Raw genomic sequence first — 19,340 nt, forward strand, 5'->3', positions numbered from 1 at the left:
GAAATATGTTATGCCTGTTATCTTGAGATCATGACTTAACCTTCGTGTTGTCTTCCCGTCGGCAACTTTTGGGTCAAAAATTTAAATGAAAACTTTTTTTCAACCATTTGTTGTTCTTTTTCGACACTTTTCCTATAGTTTTTAGCAAGGGATTTCTTCCCAGGTTTTTTGTCACTATTTGACATTTGTCAATTTCTTTCAGCGATTTTTTTGTTTTGGGCGATTTTTTTTTTCAACGTTCTTTTGTAATTTTTTTTCTTCAAATGCTATTAAATTAAATAAAAGAACCCAAATTCAATAAAAGTAGTGAACTGATCATTTATTTTACTTGTGAAGAGTAATGGTTGTATGGAACCATACACGTTAGTTTCTTTGATTATTTTGGTTGAAAGAAACCCAAATTTCTGATATAGAAACTTTTTAAAAATGGGTCAAATTTGACCCAAGGATAACAGCACGGTTAATTATGTGTGAATAACCGGGGTTGGGAAAATTACTTTGAAAGCAGCTTTCGGAAGCTACCGATGACTTCACACTGGAAGAAGTTGAACTACGGTAAAGCTACCATCAGAGGAATATAGTTTAACTTTCACACCTATAGTTCGGTAGACTTGGTGCAATTCAGGGTCTGTCGTCCTATAATCTGAGATCAGAAGCTAATGATCAGCTTATCTGCAGATACTAAAGGTGTCTTCATTATATAATTGTATTTATAGTGTCAAATCCTAACAGGAGTTATCTCAGGACACTTTACAGATAGAGTAGGTCTAGACCACTCTATCATTTATAGAGACACAACAATTCCACCCCAAAAGTAAGCATTTGGTGCGACAGTGGCGAGGAAAAACGTCCTTTTAACAGGCAGAAATCTCGGACAGACCCTGACTCTTTGGTGGTTGGGCCACGGAGACCCTGATACAGATACACAGATATAGAGAACCAGCATTTGGTTACACCAGGTATGTGTAAGTTCAAACATAGACTAGTTTGAATGTAAGTTCTACCTTAGTTCAGAGTTACAGTGCTACTAAAATGTTAAAGGTTGCACCATCTGAAATAGTTACTATTGTAGGGTTAACTTAAATCTTACACCCCACCCTCACTAATTTACTCTTCTGGGCGTCTTTAACTCTACAGTGTGAAGCTCTACACACGCAAACCATCTGTTCAATCCACAATTACTGCTGCCATCACACAAAATAACCCCAAAACTGTCTGCCCACTGGACACAAATACATCCATTAGACTGAACAGGAAATGAAATGTGGAAATCTAGGTTTCTAATTGGCTGTCAGGTCATAAACCAAGACGCCCGGAGTGTGCCTATGTTCCCACATTTCCTTTTTCATAAATATGTATCAGATTGTGTCCCCCTAACCCTAAAAAATGTTGTGGGAGGATAGGGCTTAAATTGAAGGGAAATGTAGGAACACAAGACCTAATTTTGAAAATGTCCTAGAAATGTGGGAACATAGGGCTGTGAGAACATAGGGCCTAATTTTAAGAAAAATCTAAGAAATGTGGGAACATAGGGCCTAATTTTAAGAAAAATCTAAGAAATGTGGGAACATAGGCCTAATTTTAAGAATAAATCTTAGAAATGTGGGAACATAGGGCTGTAGGACCACTGGGCTGTGGGACCATTGGGCTGTGGGACCATTGGGCTGTGGGAACATAGGGCTGTGGGAACATTGGGCTGTGGGAACATAGGGCTGTGGGAACATAGGGCTGTGGGAACATAGGGCTGTGGGAGCATAGGGCTGTGGGAACATAGGGCTGTGGGAGCATAGGGCTGTGGGAGCATAGGGCTGTGGGAACATAGGGCTGTGGGAGCATAGGGCTGTGGGAGCATAGGGCTGTGGGAACATAGGGCTGTGGGAACATAGGGCTGACCCCAAGATGCCATGTTGCTGCATTTCCACTAGAATTTAAAATAAAGTTGTGTGAGTGGCCGTTTGGACAGACAGCATAATGGCGCTTTTCCATTACATGGTACCAGCTCGATTCGCCTCGACTCTACTCACCTTTTTTGGTATTCCATTACGAAAAAAAGTACCTGGTACCTGCTAACAGGTACTTTTTTTAGTACCTCCTCAGTCGAGGGTCCAAGCGAGCTGAGGCGAGCCGAAAAGGTGATGTGAAAGCGACAGACGGGGGGTGTCCTGAACAAACCCGCTATTTTTAAACAGTTTAGCCAGCTGTTTTTTTTTGCTGCCTCCAGCTTCATTTGAAACAAATTGTGTCTTCTGGCAACAAAAACACACCTTCGACGTTCTGTGTGTGTGTCGCGTTAGGTCACAGTAGTTTACTGCTGCGCCGCTTGTTGTACAGTTCTGTGGGGGCTCCGGCAGAGCTTTCGCCGTGGCCTAACTACACACACACATGGCCGGCTCGACGCACATACCAGCGCACAAGTATAAACATCAGGCCACTTTTACACAGGCTACACAGGCTTCGGCGAAAGCTCTGCGTGGAGCCTCCACAGAACTGTAAAACAAACTCAAGTGGCCTGATGTTTATACTTGTGCGCTGGTGTGTGCATCGACCGGCATACGACCAGCCACGCTGAGGCGGTACTAAAATCTGCAATGGAAAATGGACGTGTGTCGAGTCGAGGCGAGTAGAGTGGAGTCGAGGCGAGTCGAGCAGGTACCATGTAATGGAAAAACGCCATAAGGGTGTGAAGGTCTGAGCCTCTGTAGGTTCAGGATGTGTCGGAGGCTGAAAATGGTGACTGATTTAAGATTTAGGTTGGTTTCACCGTGTGATTGCCGCTCAGGTTTGAAGCAAAAAGAAACACGAACACATACTTCAGGGAAACTCTATCATGTGTCATTTTATCGTTGTTATGGAGATGAGGGACGCAGCAGATCGGTCCAGATTTATCCAGAGACAGGAAGTGGGATTGGTGCGTCTATGACAAAGAGAACTAGGTACTCCATCTTTCTGTGAAAGAGACAGATTTTGTCAGGCAGCTGAGTAGTCAGAAATGAAGTATTCTTGGGCTAGATAGCTCAGTTGGTAGAGCGGCTGCCCTTATACAAAGGTTTATTCCTCGACATAGCAGACCGTGGGTTCGACTCCGAAAACTAACCCTTGTGTTGTCTTCCCCCCCCCCTCCCCCCCCCCGGACCGTGCACTTGTTGTGCTCTCCAGTCAAAATAGAAAATTAACACTTTTGTGACGCTCTTTTTTTCCCTTGTGATTTTGACACTTTCTGATGTTTTTGTCCGTTTTTTTGACACTTTTTTCAATGTTTTTGTCGGCTTTTTTTTTTTGGTTTTGTTTTTACTGTTGAGGCTTTTGTCCACTACCACCAGTACTGTCTACACGCCACGGACACCAACTTATTACCACTAGTGATTTAGTGATTTTTAATAATAGTTATTTTTTGGAATTCACGGTCAATAAACCTCGTTGGATTTTTAAATTATACCTAATTTTTGAGTCAAAAAAGCTGAAATGATGAATTATTTTGACTAATATTAGAGTGTATGTTGATGGATAATCACAGACTTGTGTATGTCAAACTTGAGTCAGAATGTTGTTTAGAAACTGTTTAATTTTTTTTCAAATGCTATAAAATTGAAAAAAAAACTAAAAAAAATCAATGAAAGTAGTGATCATTAACTGTCCTTGCCAACCTGGAACCATCCATGTTAATTTCTCGGTAATTTGGTTGGAAAAGAAACTCATATTATTTAAATATAGACATTTTGATAACGGGTCCAATTTGACCCCGAGGACAACAGGAGGGTTAAGTATTCTTGGGCGCCCGGATAGCTCAGTTGGTAGAGCGCGCGCCCATATACAGAGGTTTAATCCTCGACACAGCGGGCCCTTTGCTGCATTGTTGTTCCCCCTCTCTCTCCCCTTTCATGTTTTCAGCTGTTCTGTCAAAAGCCAGGGCAGCGTGGTGGCAATGTGACCATACGTGCTGCCATCAGCAGCTACGGGGTTATTCACCGCCATGTGACTGTAGGGCCTTACAACACTGTCCATCTTATGACGTTTCTGTATGCTCTACAGGAAGCACTACTGAGACGTGAACAGAGAGGTGATGAGCAGGCAGAGCATCCCATATATGTGGTAATCTGGGACAATGTGAACTTTCACCGTGGTCCTAGAATTCGTGAGTGGTTTGAAAATAACCCACATTTTATAAATGTGTGCCTCTCACCATACTCGCCCTTCCTTAATCCCATTGAAGAATTTTTTTCTGCTAATGGAGGTGGAAGGTCTATGACAGAAATCCTTATGCACAGGAAAATCTCATTCAGTCAATGGATGCAGCATGTGACAACATTGGAGTGGAAGCAATTCAAGGTTGTATTCGGCATGCTAAAGGATTCTTTCCCCGTTGTTTAGCAAGGGACAGGATTGCCTGTGACGTTGATGAGGTCCTGTGGCCTGACCATGCCCAGAGGCATGATGCTGAGGCAGAATGATTCCAAGACATTGCTTGCTATCAATCTGCTGCATATTTTGTTTGTGACTACATTTATATGTGTGCAGGATTGTGCAAGTACTTCATAATAAATATAATTTGTCCCCTGCTCTGCCCTGAGTGCAGTGTTTTGCATGTATCTCTGTAGTGTGTAATGACTGCTGTGTAGTGTTTATGCATTAGCTGGATGTGTGTGTTATCTGAAAACAGTGTTTGGTTTTGAGTAAAGATAACATAGTTCTGAAGCAATTGTTTGATATAGCAAGACAAGTCAAAGATTTTGACAGTGTAGCTTAAGTTTGGTGATTTGTGTTTAAGGTTTTGAGAAAGCGAGAGAAACATTCAAAAAATGTTTTAGCAATTCAGAAATACTGTAACATTGGTAATACACAGTTTATCTTTAGTGTTAGGAAGATATGACGGCATTACTGACACACAAGGTTTCATAGGGGTGGGAAAAATAATCGATTCTTAGATGCATTGCGATTCTCTCATTTTTTTTAAATGTATTGATTTTTATTTAAAAGTTACTGTTTCCAGACAAGTAAAAATCAGAAAACAGAGTGACTGAAAGAGGATGGGATAATGGACAACAACTTAGAGTTTAGGCAAGAGTGCAGAAAAAAACACAAAAATGGCCAACAGGAAAAAATAATTTAATTTTGTATATATACACATGATCTAATAAGACATACATGAAATAATTAGGCAAAATACATATAGACTGTTCATCTACTTTATCACATTACATCTGACCACGTCATGTTTCATGTTCTAAGAAGCCAATGATCCACCTTTAAACATGACTGAGCCTCTGACATGGAAGATTACTGGGAGAGAAGGTGACTTTCATAAGCAGGTTTAACCTTCTTGTTGTCTTTGGGTCAAATTTTACCCGGTTTCAAAGTTTCTTTATCAGAAATATGAGTTTATTTCAACCAAATTAACCAAAAATAACATGGGTGGTTCCCAATGACATTCTTCCCAAGTAAAATTAATGATCACTACTTGAATTGAACTCTGGGTGTTTTATTTAATTTCATAGCATTTGTGGTCTTCCGGGATCAATTTTGACCCGGTGGTGCAATGGGGCACTATTGCGCTCAACAGCAGATGAACACACACACACACACGTACGTATGCACATGTGGAGACACACAAACACCCACACATACATGCACACACACATAACCCCCCCCACCACCACCAACACACACATTCATAGAAACAGCAGCTGAGAACTACCTCACGTAATGGATCACATTATTGTGCTTTCCAGCACATGGAAATGCACCCAAACACAGACAACAAACATGCACATGTACACGTGTGTGTACGCACATGCATTCACACACACACACGCCCGTTGCATAGTGCAATGGATCACACTACTGTTCTTTTCAGCAGATGAACACACACACACGCACATGCAGATGTGCACACACACACACACACAAATACAAACATACAGACACAACTTCAAACTACAGCTTTGTAAACTTTGATGTGTCTTTTCCTAAATGGAGACAAGACAATTTTCTGTAAATTAGTTTTTTTCCCTTTTTGGTAGCTCTCCTTTGTGAATACAATTGCATCAGTTCATTTTAACCTGGGGATATAATTTTCACATACCAGCCATTAGTTTTTTACAATCACTTTGCTACTAATTTCAGAACCTTGACGTCATTTTTCAAAACTCTAGACACAAAACTCAAAACAATCATCACTTGTAACAGGCTGTCCAATGTTCAAAACATTGCATTGTGCATTCATATCTTTAAATAAATCTTGCACAATCATTGGTTCAAAAAACGAATTTATTGTGAAATACCATTGAAACATTAGATCACCCACACACAAGCTACCCATAGTTTCACTGGGTCATCGTTCATACAATCATTAAATATTGTAGTACAAAATAGGGGATACATGTTTCATTATGGTACTAGATGTAAAGACTTCCCTGTAAAAGTACTGCAGTAGTAGAGAGAATACTACAGACAAACCTGAAATGTATTAATGAAAAACATTACAGTACGATCACAACATAGGTTTATTTGAATCAAAGCAAAATAATTAGCTACAAAATAGAAAAGAAAGTTACGAGGAGGCAGGGAATAGTGGACCCAAACGCAGAGTGCAGGCAGGAAGGCAGGAGAAGGTTCAAACTGAGTATTTATTAACAAAAAATGGCAGTACAGAGACTGGAAAATGCTGGGAAAAACTCAGAGGGAAAAACCACAAAAAAAGGCTGAAACAAACAGCCCAAATATAAACTGGCAGAACGAGGACCAAAAACTCACGTAGACAAGGCAACGGACACAAAATCAGACAAGACACTAAGGGAAACACAGAGGCTAAATAAACTAGGAGACGAGCAAACCAGGAACAGGTGAGACAACAGGTGAAACACATCAGGGCGGGGCAGGACAATCAACCAAGGTGGGAAAACACAAAGTAAAGCTGGACATGACAAGACAGAAAACAGACTATCAAAATTAAACAGGAAACAGAAACAACCGACAGAAAACATGAAATCAACTAAACACAGAAACTTGACACAACACAACAGAGAACACAGGAATTAACCAAAAAACACACAATACACAGAACACAGTCAGGACAGGGTAGACACCATAAACAAGGGGATGACTAAACAGAAGTATACAGAATAAATATACAAACACAGGAAAACATACAGAAATAATACAGGAAACCGAAATATACAAAACCAAGCAACAGAAATGTCCAAACCATAACAGAGCCCCCCCCCCCCAAGGGGCGGATACCAGACGTCCAAAAAACAAACAAAACTACCCAGGGAGGGCGACAGTCCGGGGGAGGCAGAAAGTCACTGGGGCACAGGGAACAGAGAGTCACTGGGGCACTCGGGGGAAACAGAGGGCCGCAGAGGCCTGGGGGAAACAGAGGGCCGCAGAGGCCTGGGGGAAACAGAGGGCCAGAGGGCCCACTTGGGGAAGCAGAGGGGCCACTCGGGACAGGGAACAGAGCGGGGCCACTTGGGGAAACAGAGCGGGGCCACTCGGGGAACAGAGCGGGGCCACTCGGGGGAACAGAGCGGGGCCCTGGGACAGGGGACAGGGAGGCCTCGGCAACAGGGGACTGAGAGGCCTCGGCAACAGGGGACTGAGAGGCCTCGGCAACAGGGGACAGAGGCCTCGGCAACAGGGGACTGAGAGCAGCAACGAAGGCAGAAGCCTTCAGGCGGCCGGCGACAAAGACAGAAACCTTCTGGCCACCGGTGACGAAGGCAGAATCCCTCAGGTGGCCGTACTGGACGTCGAGGGCACTCAGGCGGCCGGGCAGGACGTCGAGGATTCTTAGGTGGCCGTCGCCGCAGGCGAGTCCCTTCGGGTGGCCAAACAGGACGACGAGGGCAGCGCCCCTCCGGGGGCCGAGCAGGTCGGCCAAGGCGGAGCCCCTTGGGGGCTGCTAGCCAGCGGGGGATCAGGGAGGCTGCTGGCTAGCCTGGGCTCAGGAAGGATGCTAGCTAGCCTGGATTCAGGGGGGGCTGCTAGCTAGCTGGGACTCAGGGGGGCAGCTAGCTAGCTGGGACTCAGGGGGGCAGCTAGCTAGCTGGGACTCAGGGGGGTTGCACGTCAGCTCGGGAACAGAAGGGTTGCACATCAGCTCGGGAACAGTAGGGTTGCACGTCAGCTCAGGGACGCTAGGGAGCGAGGACTCTGGGGTGAAGAGCGGGGCACGGTGATGGGAGCCATGATATCCTTTTCCCCATCTTCGACCTGTGGTTGCCAGTGGGTTCTGGGGAAGCCAGCAAGGGAGCGGGCGGATCGACAAACCCTGCACTGATGGCCACGGTGTTTGCCGACTGGGGAGGAGGCAGGCTGGTGGGTGAGTCACTGGAGGTGGCTTGTAAAAAATAATTTAGCCAGTACTTAAAACCCTCCAGCTGGGGAACGAAGTGACTCACCCACGGTCTCTCTGACAACCACTGCCGCTGGATGGCGAGCTTCTCCAGGAGAGGAGGGTGCCGGTCAGGCTCTGAGCAAAGCAGACACTGCACAGTCCAGCCGAACTCCAACACCTTCTTCTTAAAAAGAAGCTTCCCCGCTGGGTCCATGATGGTTGGATTGTTCTGTTACATGGCAGGAGAAAATAGGACCCAAATGCAGAGAGCAGGCAGGCAGGCAGGGGAAGGTTCAATCTGAGAATTTATTAACAAAAAAAACGGCAATACAAGGACTGGAAAAACTCTAAGGGAAAACTCACAAAAGCAGGGCAACGGACACACACAGACACAAAACAATCCAACAAGAGGCAAAGGGAACACAGAGGTTAAATACACGAGGTAATGAACAAATGAGGGACAGGTGATACGACAAGTGAAACACATCAGGGCGGGGCAGGGTAATCAACAGAGGCAGGAAACACAGAAAGTAAAACTAGACATGACAAGACAGAAAACAGACTATCAAAATAAAACAGGAAACAGAACCTAAACAGGGAAATACACAACAAAATATACACAGACCACAATACACAACCAAGGATAAATTTACAAGACAGGGAACAGAAAAATACAGAATAAATATACAAAAACAGGAAACATACAGAAATCATAATACAAGCAACAGAAAAATACAAAACCAGGCAACAGAAATGTCCAAACCATAACAAAACAGTTCAAAATGGCCAACTTCCAGTTGGGCAGAGCTGATGAAAGCAAATTGGAAATATGTCCATAAGGATGAGAGCAGTGCTTAATTTGTAAAGTGGGAGGTCCCAGAGCGCAGATGGGGGGGAGGGGGGTGTATCCGGCGACAAAAACGGGGGTTGGAGGTAACGGAACAAAAACAAAAGGGTTAGAAAAAGTTATCCCTTATTAACTGTTTTTGTTCTCTGTAAACTGAGCGTCCGTCCATATTTGCCTTTGTTTGAGTGTCCCCGACAAATGTACCCTCTTCTTCGCCATCATAAGCTCACAATATTTTTCCCCTGGGTGAAACAAGGCTAACAGCAATCTCAACCAACACAAGTGCCTGTGTCACTTGAAGTGCCTCCCCTCCTTCCGTCCACCTCCCCCCCCCCGTCTTACCCATTGACTGTAAATATTAACAGTCTATGGTCTTACCCTGAAAATTCACCTCAAAACACATCAAAAATGCATACACAAGATTTTTGTGCAACTGTCAACACCAGACGGATCTTATGAAATGGTGTATTTATGACACGACAATTCGTATGCCATTATTGGCGTGTTATGAAGACGAATACTCGCTTTGTTGGTGTTTATCAACGCCGTTTGGCCTCCATTGACTTACATTACCTTGCGTTTGCGTGTGAATTGACAACGTAGCGAGTACTATGAAAGGGTGAAAAGGTTGGTCGGGGTGGAGGATGAAACACAGGACTTTCACTCAGGAGACCGGGGATCGCGTCCCGCGTGTGATGTTTGTTGTTTTCCAAATCCCAGCCGGTTCTTCTTTTCAACCCGCGTGACGTTAAAACCAACCGTAGTCTCATGATAACACGTAGCCTTGCGATTACACGCTATGTGGCTTCAGAAAGTGGCTTGTATGTTTACGCTGTGAAGTTGCAGACTGCCGTTCGTGTTTACAGCGTAGACATACACGCTGATAGCTCAAAATGCGTGCAGATAACACGCCACTTGGCTTTAGGAAAGTGCCATGTTTATTTACGTGAAGTCATGATGCCATGCACACACACACACACACACACACACACACACACACACACATACACACTGTCGCAATAGCCACTGCTAATGCTTGCTCTTGGGGGAACTATTGGAATTGTTGGGGCTTTATAGAGAGTGGTCTAGACCTACTCTATCTGTAAAGTGTCTCGAGATAACTCTTGTTATGATTTGATACGACTTGTATACGACTTTGATATGACTTTAAGGTCACTTTCACACTTGTAGTTCAGATCATTTGGTCCAGACAGGAGGAAATTTATCCATTGTTGTCTTGTCTTGTTAGTTCTGATCCGTTTCGATAAATCCCTTTAGACACTGCCAGTGTCTGCAGTTTGTATCTTTTGTCCTCCTGTAAATCAGACAGCAGCTTCAGACCTGATTCTCCTGGATGACTGAAGTCCAGCATCAGTTCTCTGAGGTGTGAAGGGTTCGACTTCAGAGCCGAGGCCAGAGACTTACAGCAGCTCTCTGTGCAGTATGACAACCTGAGAGAGAAACACATTGGTTTAATACCACAGTAATATAGAGCTGCAAAGATTAATCGTTTAGTTGTCAACTTTTAAATTAATCGCAAACTATTTTGATAATCGATTAGTAAGTTTGAGTCATTTTTTTAAGACAAAAGTAAAAATTCTTTGATGTCAGCTTGTTAAATGTGAATATGTTATAGTTTCTTCTCTCCTTTGGGACAGGAAACTGAATATCTTTGAGTTGTGGACAAAACAAAACATTTGAGGACGTTTTTGGGAAACACTGATCCACATTTTTCACAATTTTCTGACATTTTATAGAACAAACTAATTGATTAATTGAGAAAATAATAAACAGATTAATGGACTATGAAAATAATCGTTAGTTGCAGCCCTACAGTAATACAAACATCAGGTGTTAAAATCAATCCCTAGTCTTTATTATCTCTGGTGGTTTCATTTTATTGGGTCTTCCAATATCCAAACATCAGCCAGAAATCTGACTCAGCATTACAATTCAACAGATTAATTCTGTCATCAGCAGCAGCTTTTTCCTCATCAGGTCACAGGCTAAAATGAAACCTTTTTCTCTCTTTTGGAGATCTGGAGACCGTCAGATGATTTTATTACTCCACGTCTTGACTGCTGTAACCAGCTCGCCTGCAGCTACATCCAGATTTCTGTGTCATACCTACAGCGGCTAAGTCTGTAAGCTGTGAAGTTACGCCGTAGCTGCTGAGATATGTGTCTACATGTTGGGGCTACGGCGATGACAGAGTTACCACATGGGGAAAGCAACTGTGATTGGCAGCTTGTGTTTGTGAGTGAAGACAACATTGAAGAAGTTAAAGAATCTTCTTCTCCTTTACAGGAACAAACATTAACAAAGTGATGACACAGCAGACCTTCATCCCTTTGTAAAAATGAATGTATGTGAACACAGTGCAGTGTTTCCCACAGGTTGAGAATATACTTGTGGTGGTTGAGGGCGCAGGATGTGACGGCGCGGCGTGTGATAGCTGAGTTCAGTTATAAACTAGTCAAATGAAGGTGAAAACAATGACTACATAACTTTATCCGATTAGAAAATTAGACTAAAATATGATACAGATGAAAATATTGCGACACTTTGCTGCATCTGACACTATTTCAGGGTAGTTATTAAGGCGGCACGTTATGAGGAAAATATGCGATATACCCCAAAGTTGTTGAATATCACCATAATGATATTACTTGTTATAAATAAACATGTTAAAATGTACTCAGTTCTGCATTTCTACTGCTTTCAGTATTCTGCTAAAATACAACAACTTACTTGTTGAAGTTAAAACAAATGACAGGAAAGTGGAGCCATGATGTGCTTTGTCAATTAAATCACTTTTTTTTAGTAGCCTACAGTTAACCCAAGGCAAGACCACCAGCAGCATGCTACTACTAATGTAACGATAGCTTCTGAGCCTGAAGTGCAACGTTAACGCCGTCATGACTCATGCACACGGCGCAAGACTTCACTAGGGGAAGGGGCTGGGGGAAGCTGGTCTAGGTGTGCTAGAAAATACACTGTTTGGAAAAAAAACTTATCCTGATTTTATCTACCTGGGCAGTGCACCAAAGTAGAACGTAATTTATGTATGGGAAACACTGCAGTGATTACTGTCGTCTCCTGTTGAGTAATGAGACAATAATGTTAGAAGTTACTTGATGTAACTCGAGTTCTATGAATCTGTGTGTGTAGCTCACTGTCGCTCTGCATCACACAGTGAATGAAAGAATGTAAACACAGTCACTGTGGGGAATATAAAGCATCACGTGGCCTGATCAGGAACAACAGATACTCCAAAATAGAAATAGATAGGTGATCAATGGGGGAAATTCTGACTGACAATGAAATGGTCTGAAATTAAAAGCTAGATAAATTATATTATTAACAGAACAGGTGTCCAGGGAAGAAAGAATTACAGAAAACTGTCTGAGAAGTCTCACCTCAGTATCTCCAGTCTACACTGGGGTTTCCTCAGCCAATCAGAGAGCAGCTTCACCCCCTGGTACTCCAGATAGTTGTGGCTCAGGTTGAGTTCTCTGAGATCAGAGGAGTTGCTGAGAGCAAAGGTCAAAGACCGGCAGCCAGCTGCTGTTAACCTGCAGTCGCTCAGGCTGGAAGGAGACATTTAAACACAGTTTTCAGATCAGAGTTTGTTTTGTGTTCTAACTTTTTATGAAAGATAATATTCATAAATAAAAAATAAATAATATAATAAATGTTGTAGCAACTATAATGTAGCTTTAGTGTTTCTTAATGTATTTGTTAACATTTGTAACTCCTCCTGTGTCGAATCTTTGGTCTGAACTGGTCTTTAGTCTGTGATGTTGCATGTAGGTGACAGTTTCATTTGGTTCTATGTTGCTTCATGAATCTTTGAGGTGTTAAAACTAATTAGAAAATATTAATAATCAGACCTGACTCACACATGTTGAACATCAGTAATGGGACATCTTCAGAAGTACGGTCAACAGGAGAGTTTTAGCCAGCTGGACACTAATTTAGATGTTAAATGTCCCCAGAGTCAGATAGTATTATGTATATTTTGTTTTATTTGTATTATTGTCCAGTTTAGTTTAGTTGCAGCATGTGTTTAGCTTAGCTTAGCACAAAGAATAGTAGCAGCCCCATTAAAAGTGAAGTATTCCACCTTTCAACATGTTGAATCTTGTTAGCTCCATGTAACATGTACATCAGACAGACTTAGAGGTGTTGGAGGAGAGTTTTTCTCTTTTGATGGAGCTGTGCTAACAGTTTCCCCCTGCTTCTAGTCTTTATGCTAAGCTAGGAGCTATCTCCGCACAAAGTTAAAACTGATATCCAACGTGAAACATCCGACTGAGAAAAATAGAGAATGATTAAAGATGGTAAATGTACTACTGTATTATCACGACATGATATAAGATATCTGAAGGGAATCTTTCATCTATGTTCACTGTAACATGAAAGAAAACTACGCCCAGTTTATGTGTCACAAATTCAACATTACTTGTATTATTATTATTATACTGTGCTTCTGGATGTTCTTACCAGAGTCTTTGAAGTTTGCAGTTGGGACTTTTTAGACCATCAGAGAGCAGCTCCACTCCAGAGTCCAGCAGTTTGTTTCCACTCAGGTCTAACTCCTCCAGACCAGAAGACTTCGAGCTGAGAACTGATGAAATGTTTTTACAACATCTGTCGGTGAGGTCACAGTAACTTAACCTGAAGTTAAAAACAAAATGACTGTTAACATTTTGCAAACACTTCCCTCTGTTCTCTACACTTAAACACAACCAGAGAGCTGCAGAGCTGTTGGGTTTCTCGAGGTTGAATACTTATGAAGCTTTCTTTGATGCTTTGAGCACTGGCAGCAGCCTCTCCAGAACTTCATCTGATCCTTCATGCAGGCAAGCGGGGTTAAGACCGCAAACAAAGAGAGGCGGGCTAACGTTAGGCTAAGGCTAACTTCTTATCGGCTATCACTTCGCAGCATTTTCCTCGTCAATGTACGGTCTTTAGCAAACAAAATTGATGATCCTCAGCTGCAGATCACCACTCCTAAATGTATTATGGACTGCAACATCATGATTTTCATGTAAACATAACAACAGCGCTGTGCAACAGCATCTGTGAATGATGAGTGTGACGCTACAAAAGAGAGACACACGAGTGTAGATGACGTTACCTACCCACGTAGTAACTAATCATATTCCCTCTCACACACATTGGCCAAATCTGGCAGACTCACTCTCTCCTCCTTTTCAACATAAAATAAAAAAAAATAAAAAGTCATAAAATTTGCAGGTCGCACAAGTGGGAGTAGTTTTAAAAATGACTTGCTCCGTCTCAAAAAATGGTCGGTCGCAGTCTGGAGCCCTGCCCTCTAAGAACATATCTGGAACGACATGTCGACAATGAAATTGTGTTAAAACTAATTAGAAAATATTAATAATTAGACCTGACTTAGACATGTTGAACATCAGAATTGGGACATTTTCAGGTGTATGGTCAACAGGAGAGTTTTAGCCATTCAACATGTTGAATCTTGTTAGCTACATGTTACATGTACATCAGACAGACTTGGAGGTGTTGGAGGTGAGTTTTTCTCTTTTGATGGAGCTGTGCTAACAGTTTCCCCCTGCTTCTAGTCTTTGTGCTAAGCTAGGAGCTATCTCTGGACAAAGTTAAAACTGATAACCACCTGAAACATCTGACTCTGAGGAAAACAAAACGATTAAAGATGTTAAATGTACATTATCACTAGAGGTGTGAATCTTCACTGATCTCCCGAGTCGATTACAATTATCATGTCTTTGATTCGATTCGATATCACAATGCATCACGATGCGTCAAATACATTTTTCTATTAAAGCCATATAGGATATTTAATTCATAGCTTTTCAAGCTCAAAAAGCAAAACATTCTGCAGTGCTCTAATACTAAATAAATTGGATACATAAAACTACAGCACTGAGCACATGGCACTTCCTGAATGTGCAAAAACATAACAGAATATGTAAACAGAAATGTTGTTAGGCCTACATTAAATTGTAAACAGAAATAATCGATTATGGCCCGGTTGATTATTGATGCAGCATCGTCCATGTCCATGCATCAATTATTTGATTAATTTCAAACCTCTAATTATCACCACATGATAAGATATCTGATAGGGGTGGAACGGTACACAGAAGTCACGGTTCGGTTCATACTTCGGTTCAGACATCACGATTCGGTACGAGTTCGGTACAATGGAAAAGCAAAACAAAAATGCAGAAGGCAATTTGTTTTTATTGTGCATGTCTCAGGCTGTACCACCTAGTGCCATACAGTCTCTCCCCTGAGCTAGCTGCAACAGCCTGAAGTGTGTGAAGTAAGATGTAAACAGTAAACAATAAGTACCTCACATCATCTCTAGACTCCATCTGGAACTTGTAAACAAAATAAGACAATCAGCTATAAAACTGAAAATACAGCATCTCTTATTTATGAAAGTGCAAATTACATAGAATAATAACAAAACAAAAATATGTGGATGGGATGGCATGTTGTAATGAGATTCGAGTACATAAAGCAAATACTTGAAGCCCTATTTCTATTTGTATCTAAAGGCTGGTTAAGAACTGTAGGGAGGAGAAGTTGGAATTTTTTTTTGTCTCGGTCCAGTGATTGGTACTTCTGGGTGATGGTGTCGGATATGCGTTAGCATGTTAGATGTATTTCCACTCACATACCCAACAACTGCTTAACAACGCCGACACAGTCCTCATCTTATCCACCACTCTCTCGCCTGAACTACTGTAACTGACCCGAAGACCGAAGTTTTCGAGGTGGGGACGGCACCAGGTGAGATGGCATGAGACGAGAGGGCTTGACATGGAAGGCTCCAGGCTGCAGCCATACAGTCTCGAAGTTTTCCCAAACTTGCGATCTTAAAGAGGCCGGCGGGTCCTCTAACTCTTGTGGGTTGCCACCACCAGCCATACTCGTCCTTAGTGCTGCTATCTTGGACTCACTCACTGGACCGTCGACCTGACAAAAAACTGAATGTAGGCGGAGCTCGACTAGCTTCATAACTAAGGCAAGGCTACAGATTAGGTGTACCTAGAACCCGCATATCTAACAGTAGTTCCGCATTACATTAGTTCTGCATTACATTCATTAATTTGCATGCAAGTTTTATTTACTTTTATACCGTGTATTCTCCGTGTAAATTCATGCACCGAACCGTGATGCCCATACCGTTTCGGTTCAATACAAATACATGTACCGTTCCACCCCTAATATCTGAAGGGAATGTTTCATCTATGTTCACTGTAACATGAAAGAAAAGTAAACTACTCCCAGTTTAAGTGCCCCAAAGTCCACATTGTATTATCAATCACCTCATACATACTGTGCATCTGGATGTTCTTACCTGAGTCTCTGAAGTTTGCAGTTGGGACTTTTTAGACCATCAGAGAGCAGCTTCACTCCAGAGTCCAGCAGATAGTTTTCACTCAGGTCTAACTCCTCCAGACCAGAAGACTTTGAGCTGAGAACTGATGAAATGTTCTCACAACATCTGTAGGTGAGGATACAGCTACTTAACCTGAAGTTAAAAACAAAATGACTGTTAACATTTTGCAAATACTTCCCTCTGTTCTCTACACTTAAACACAACCGGAGAGCTGCAGAGCTGTTGGGTTTCTTGAGGTTGAATACTTACAAAGCTTTCTTTGATGCTTTGAACACTGGCAGCAGCCTCTCCAGAACTTTATCTGATCTTTCGTATTTCTTCAGGTCAAAGACATCCAGGTCTTCATTGGAAACGAGCAGCTGAAAGGCCAGAGCTGACCAATGTTCAGGTAAGAGTTTACCAAAATGTCCTGAGCTCTGGTACTTTTGGACTTGCTCTACCAGAGACTGGTCACCCAACTCATTTAAACAGTTAAACAGGTTGATGCTCTTGTCACTGTTGGACAGTTTCTTGATCTTCTCATGAATGAACTTGATTGTCTCCTGGTTGCTCTGTGGACGTCTTTCTTTGAATCCAACTCGTTTCTGAAGAAGCTCCTGATTTTTATCCTGTGACAGACCGAGCAGGAAGCGCAGGAACAAGTCCCATTGTCCATTATCGCTGAACAAAGCCATATCCACTGCGTTCTGGTGGAGGAGGAAGATGGGATGTTCTCCTTTCTCTGATGGCACTTTCACACTTGTCTGGCTGGAAAGCAGATTTTCTCCACTATCTAAGAAAGTCTCTAACACATACAGAGCTGCCAGAAACTCCTGAACACTTAAATGAATGAAGGAGTAAATCTCTTGTTTGTGAAGACCAGATTCTTTTCTTATGATCTGTGTACAAACTCCTGAATTAACTGCAGCTTGTTTCAGATCAATTCCACAACTTTTAAACTCGTTTTCATAGAAGCTTATGTTTCGCTTCTTAAGCTGTTCAAATGCCAGCTTTCCCAATTTCATGATCACATCTTTGTCTGTTTCACCTTCCTGATATTCTTTCAGCTTTGTCTGGATGATCAGGAAGTGTGTGTACATTTCAGTCACAGTCTTGGGCAACTCCGCTTCTTCTGTTTCTCTTAGGAGACTCTGGAGAGCTGTGGCTGAAATCCAACAGAAGACTGGGATGTGGCACATGATGTACAGACTTCTTTGCGTCTTTGACTGAAGATGATCGGAGATCTTCTGAGCCATTTCCTTGTCACTAACTTTCTTCTGAAAGTACTCCTCCTTCTGCTCATCATTAAAGCCTCGTACCTCGGTCACCCTGTGGAAGATCTCCGGAGGAATCTTAGTGGCTGCAGCTGGTCTACTTGTGATCCAGACTGAGGCTTTGTGCAGCAGTTTCCCTGAGATTAAGTTGGTCAGCAGGACGTCTAATGTTGTGGTCTTTGTAACATCGCGGCACATCTCATTGTTGTTGAAGTCCAGAGGTAATTGGCTTTCATCCAGGCCATCAAAGATGAACAAAACACTTGATTCACTGTAGTCTGACTTTTCCAAATCCTTCACTTCTTCAAAATAGTGACCTATTAACGTCAGAAGACTCCAATCCTTATCTTTTATCAAGTTTAAGTCTCTGAATGTGAATGGAAATATGAAATCAGTAGTTTGGTTGGCTTTTCCTGTTGCCCAGTCGTGAGTGAACTTCTGCACAGCGACAGATTTTCCAATGCCAGCGATTCCCTTCGTCAGAACTCTCTGAGGAGGGTTTTCTTCATTTGATAAAGGTTGAAGAATGGCATTGACCTGGATTTTCTTCTCCTCACTCAAACTCCTTTTGCATTCCAAGTTAACCACTTCATGTTCACTATTAACCTCCCCACTGCCTCCTCGTCTGATGTAAAGCTCCGTATAGATCTTGTGTAAAGGAGTCGATTCCTCTTCCTTTATTCCTTGTGACAGATCCTTTGTTGTATATTCAAGGTAAGATTTTAAGTTATCTCGGCACCGTTGAATGTTTGCTGAAAGATGAATGAAATCATAGTTACATTATTTTCACGTACTCTTCCACGTTAGCAAATACAGTATGTATGTCCAAGTGTGCCTTGGTATTTTCATATCCATGTCCAGATTTACTTGGACGGATATCTGGTCCATATAAGTGCAAGTAACCCTAAATAACATCATTCATTTTAGATGATTACACCAACAAGATGCTCAGATGCTGGAAGGCTAACAAGATTTATGTTAGCAAACAAAACATGTGAAGTATAAGATGGACAGACAACAGAGAAGAAAAACATTTTAGCTTCAACAATGTAATCTCCACAAAACCTTATAATAATTCAGTCTAGTTATATTTTCATTGCAGAATTAAGGTGACGTTTTTTGTTGCCATTTGATTGTAAAAAATCTGTTAACAAACACAATACCTTTGTTTTTGGGAGAAGCAGCTTTCGTCTCGTCTGTCCTGTCAGGAGACGAGGCTGAAACACAAACATGTTACATTTTAATCCGGTACATATTTAAACATAAATGTGTTTTATTTGATTTATAAATTCAGGGGAAACATTTACCACATGTGTTGTTGACATTAAGCGTTATATTCCCTCCCACATTAAAATCTGTAAACTGAGGTATGCTGACAACAGCTCCATGCTGGGCGGTGACTGCTGGTCTTCCTGCGCCCCTCTGAGTTTCAGCTGATTGAGAATAGACAAAATAATCAGGAACCACAACTCATCAACTCATCAACTG

The 19,340-nt window shown here is 42.1% G+C and overlaps 1 protein-coding gene across 1 annotated transcript in view; it reads right to left on the reverse strand.

The window, feature by feature from the left end:
- LOC116050925 (NACHT, LRR and PYD domains-containing protein 12-like) overlaps window positions 1–19,340 on the reverse strand; it is a 66,223-nt gene that overhangs the window by 45,394 nt on the left and 1,489 nt on the right. Inside the window, exons 3-8 of the mRNA XM_036000533.1 lie at window positions 19,160–19,285; window positions 19,016–19,069; window positions 16,849–18,604; window positions 16,558–16,731; window positions 13,689–13,862; window positions 12,602–12,772 (exon numbers count right to left, since the gene is read on the reverse strand). Of these exons, the coding sequence (XP_035856426.1) occupies window positions 12,602–12,772; window positions 13,689–13,862; window positions 16,558–16,731; window positions 16,849–18,604; window positions 19,016–19,069; window positions 19,160–19,285 (2,455 nt within the window). The remainder of the gene's footprint in view (window positions 1–12,601; window positions 12,773–13,688; window positions 13,863–16,557; window positions 16,732–16,848; window positions 18,605–19,015; window positions 19,070–19,159; window positions 19,286–19,340) is intronic.

The sequence above is a fragment of the Sander lucioperca genome, chromosome 4 (genome assembly GCF_008315115.2).
Source record: "Sander lucioperca isolate FBNREF2018 chromosome 4, SLUC_FBN_1.2, whole genome shotgun sequence".
In the NCBI taxonomy this organism is placed as follows: domain Eukaryota; kingdom Metazoa; phylum Chordata; class Actinopteri; order Perciformes; family Percidae; genus Sander; species Sander lucioperca.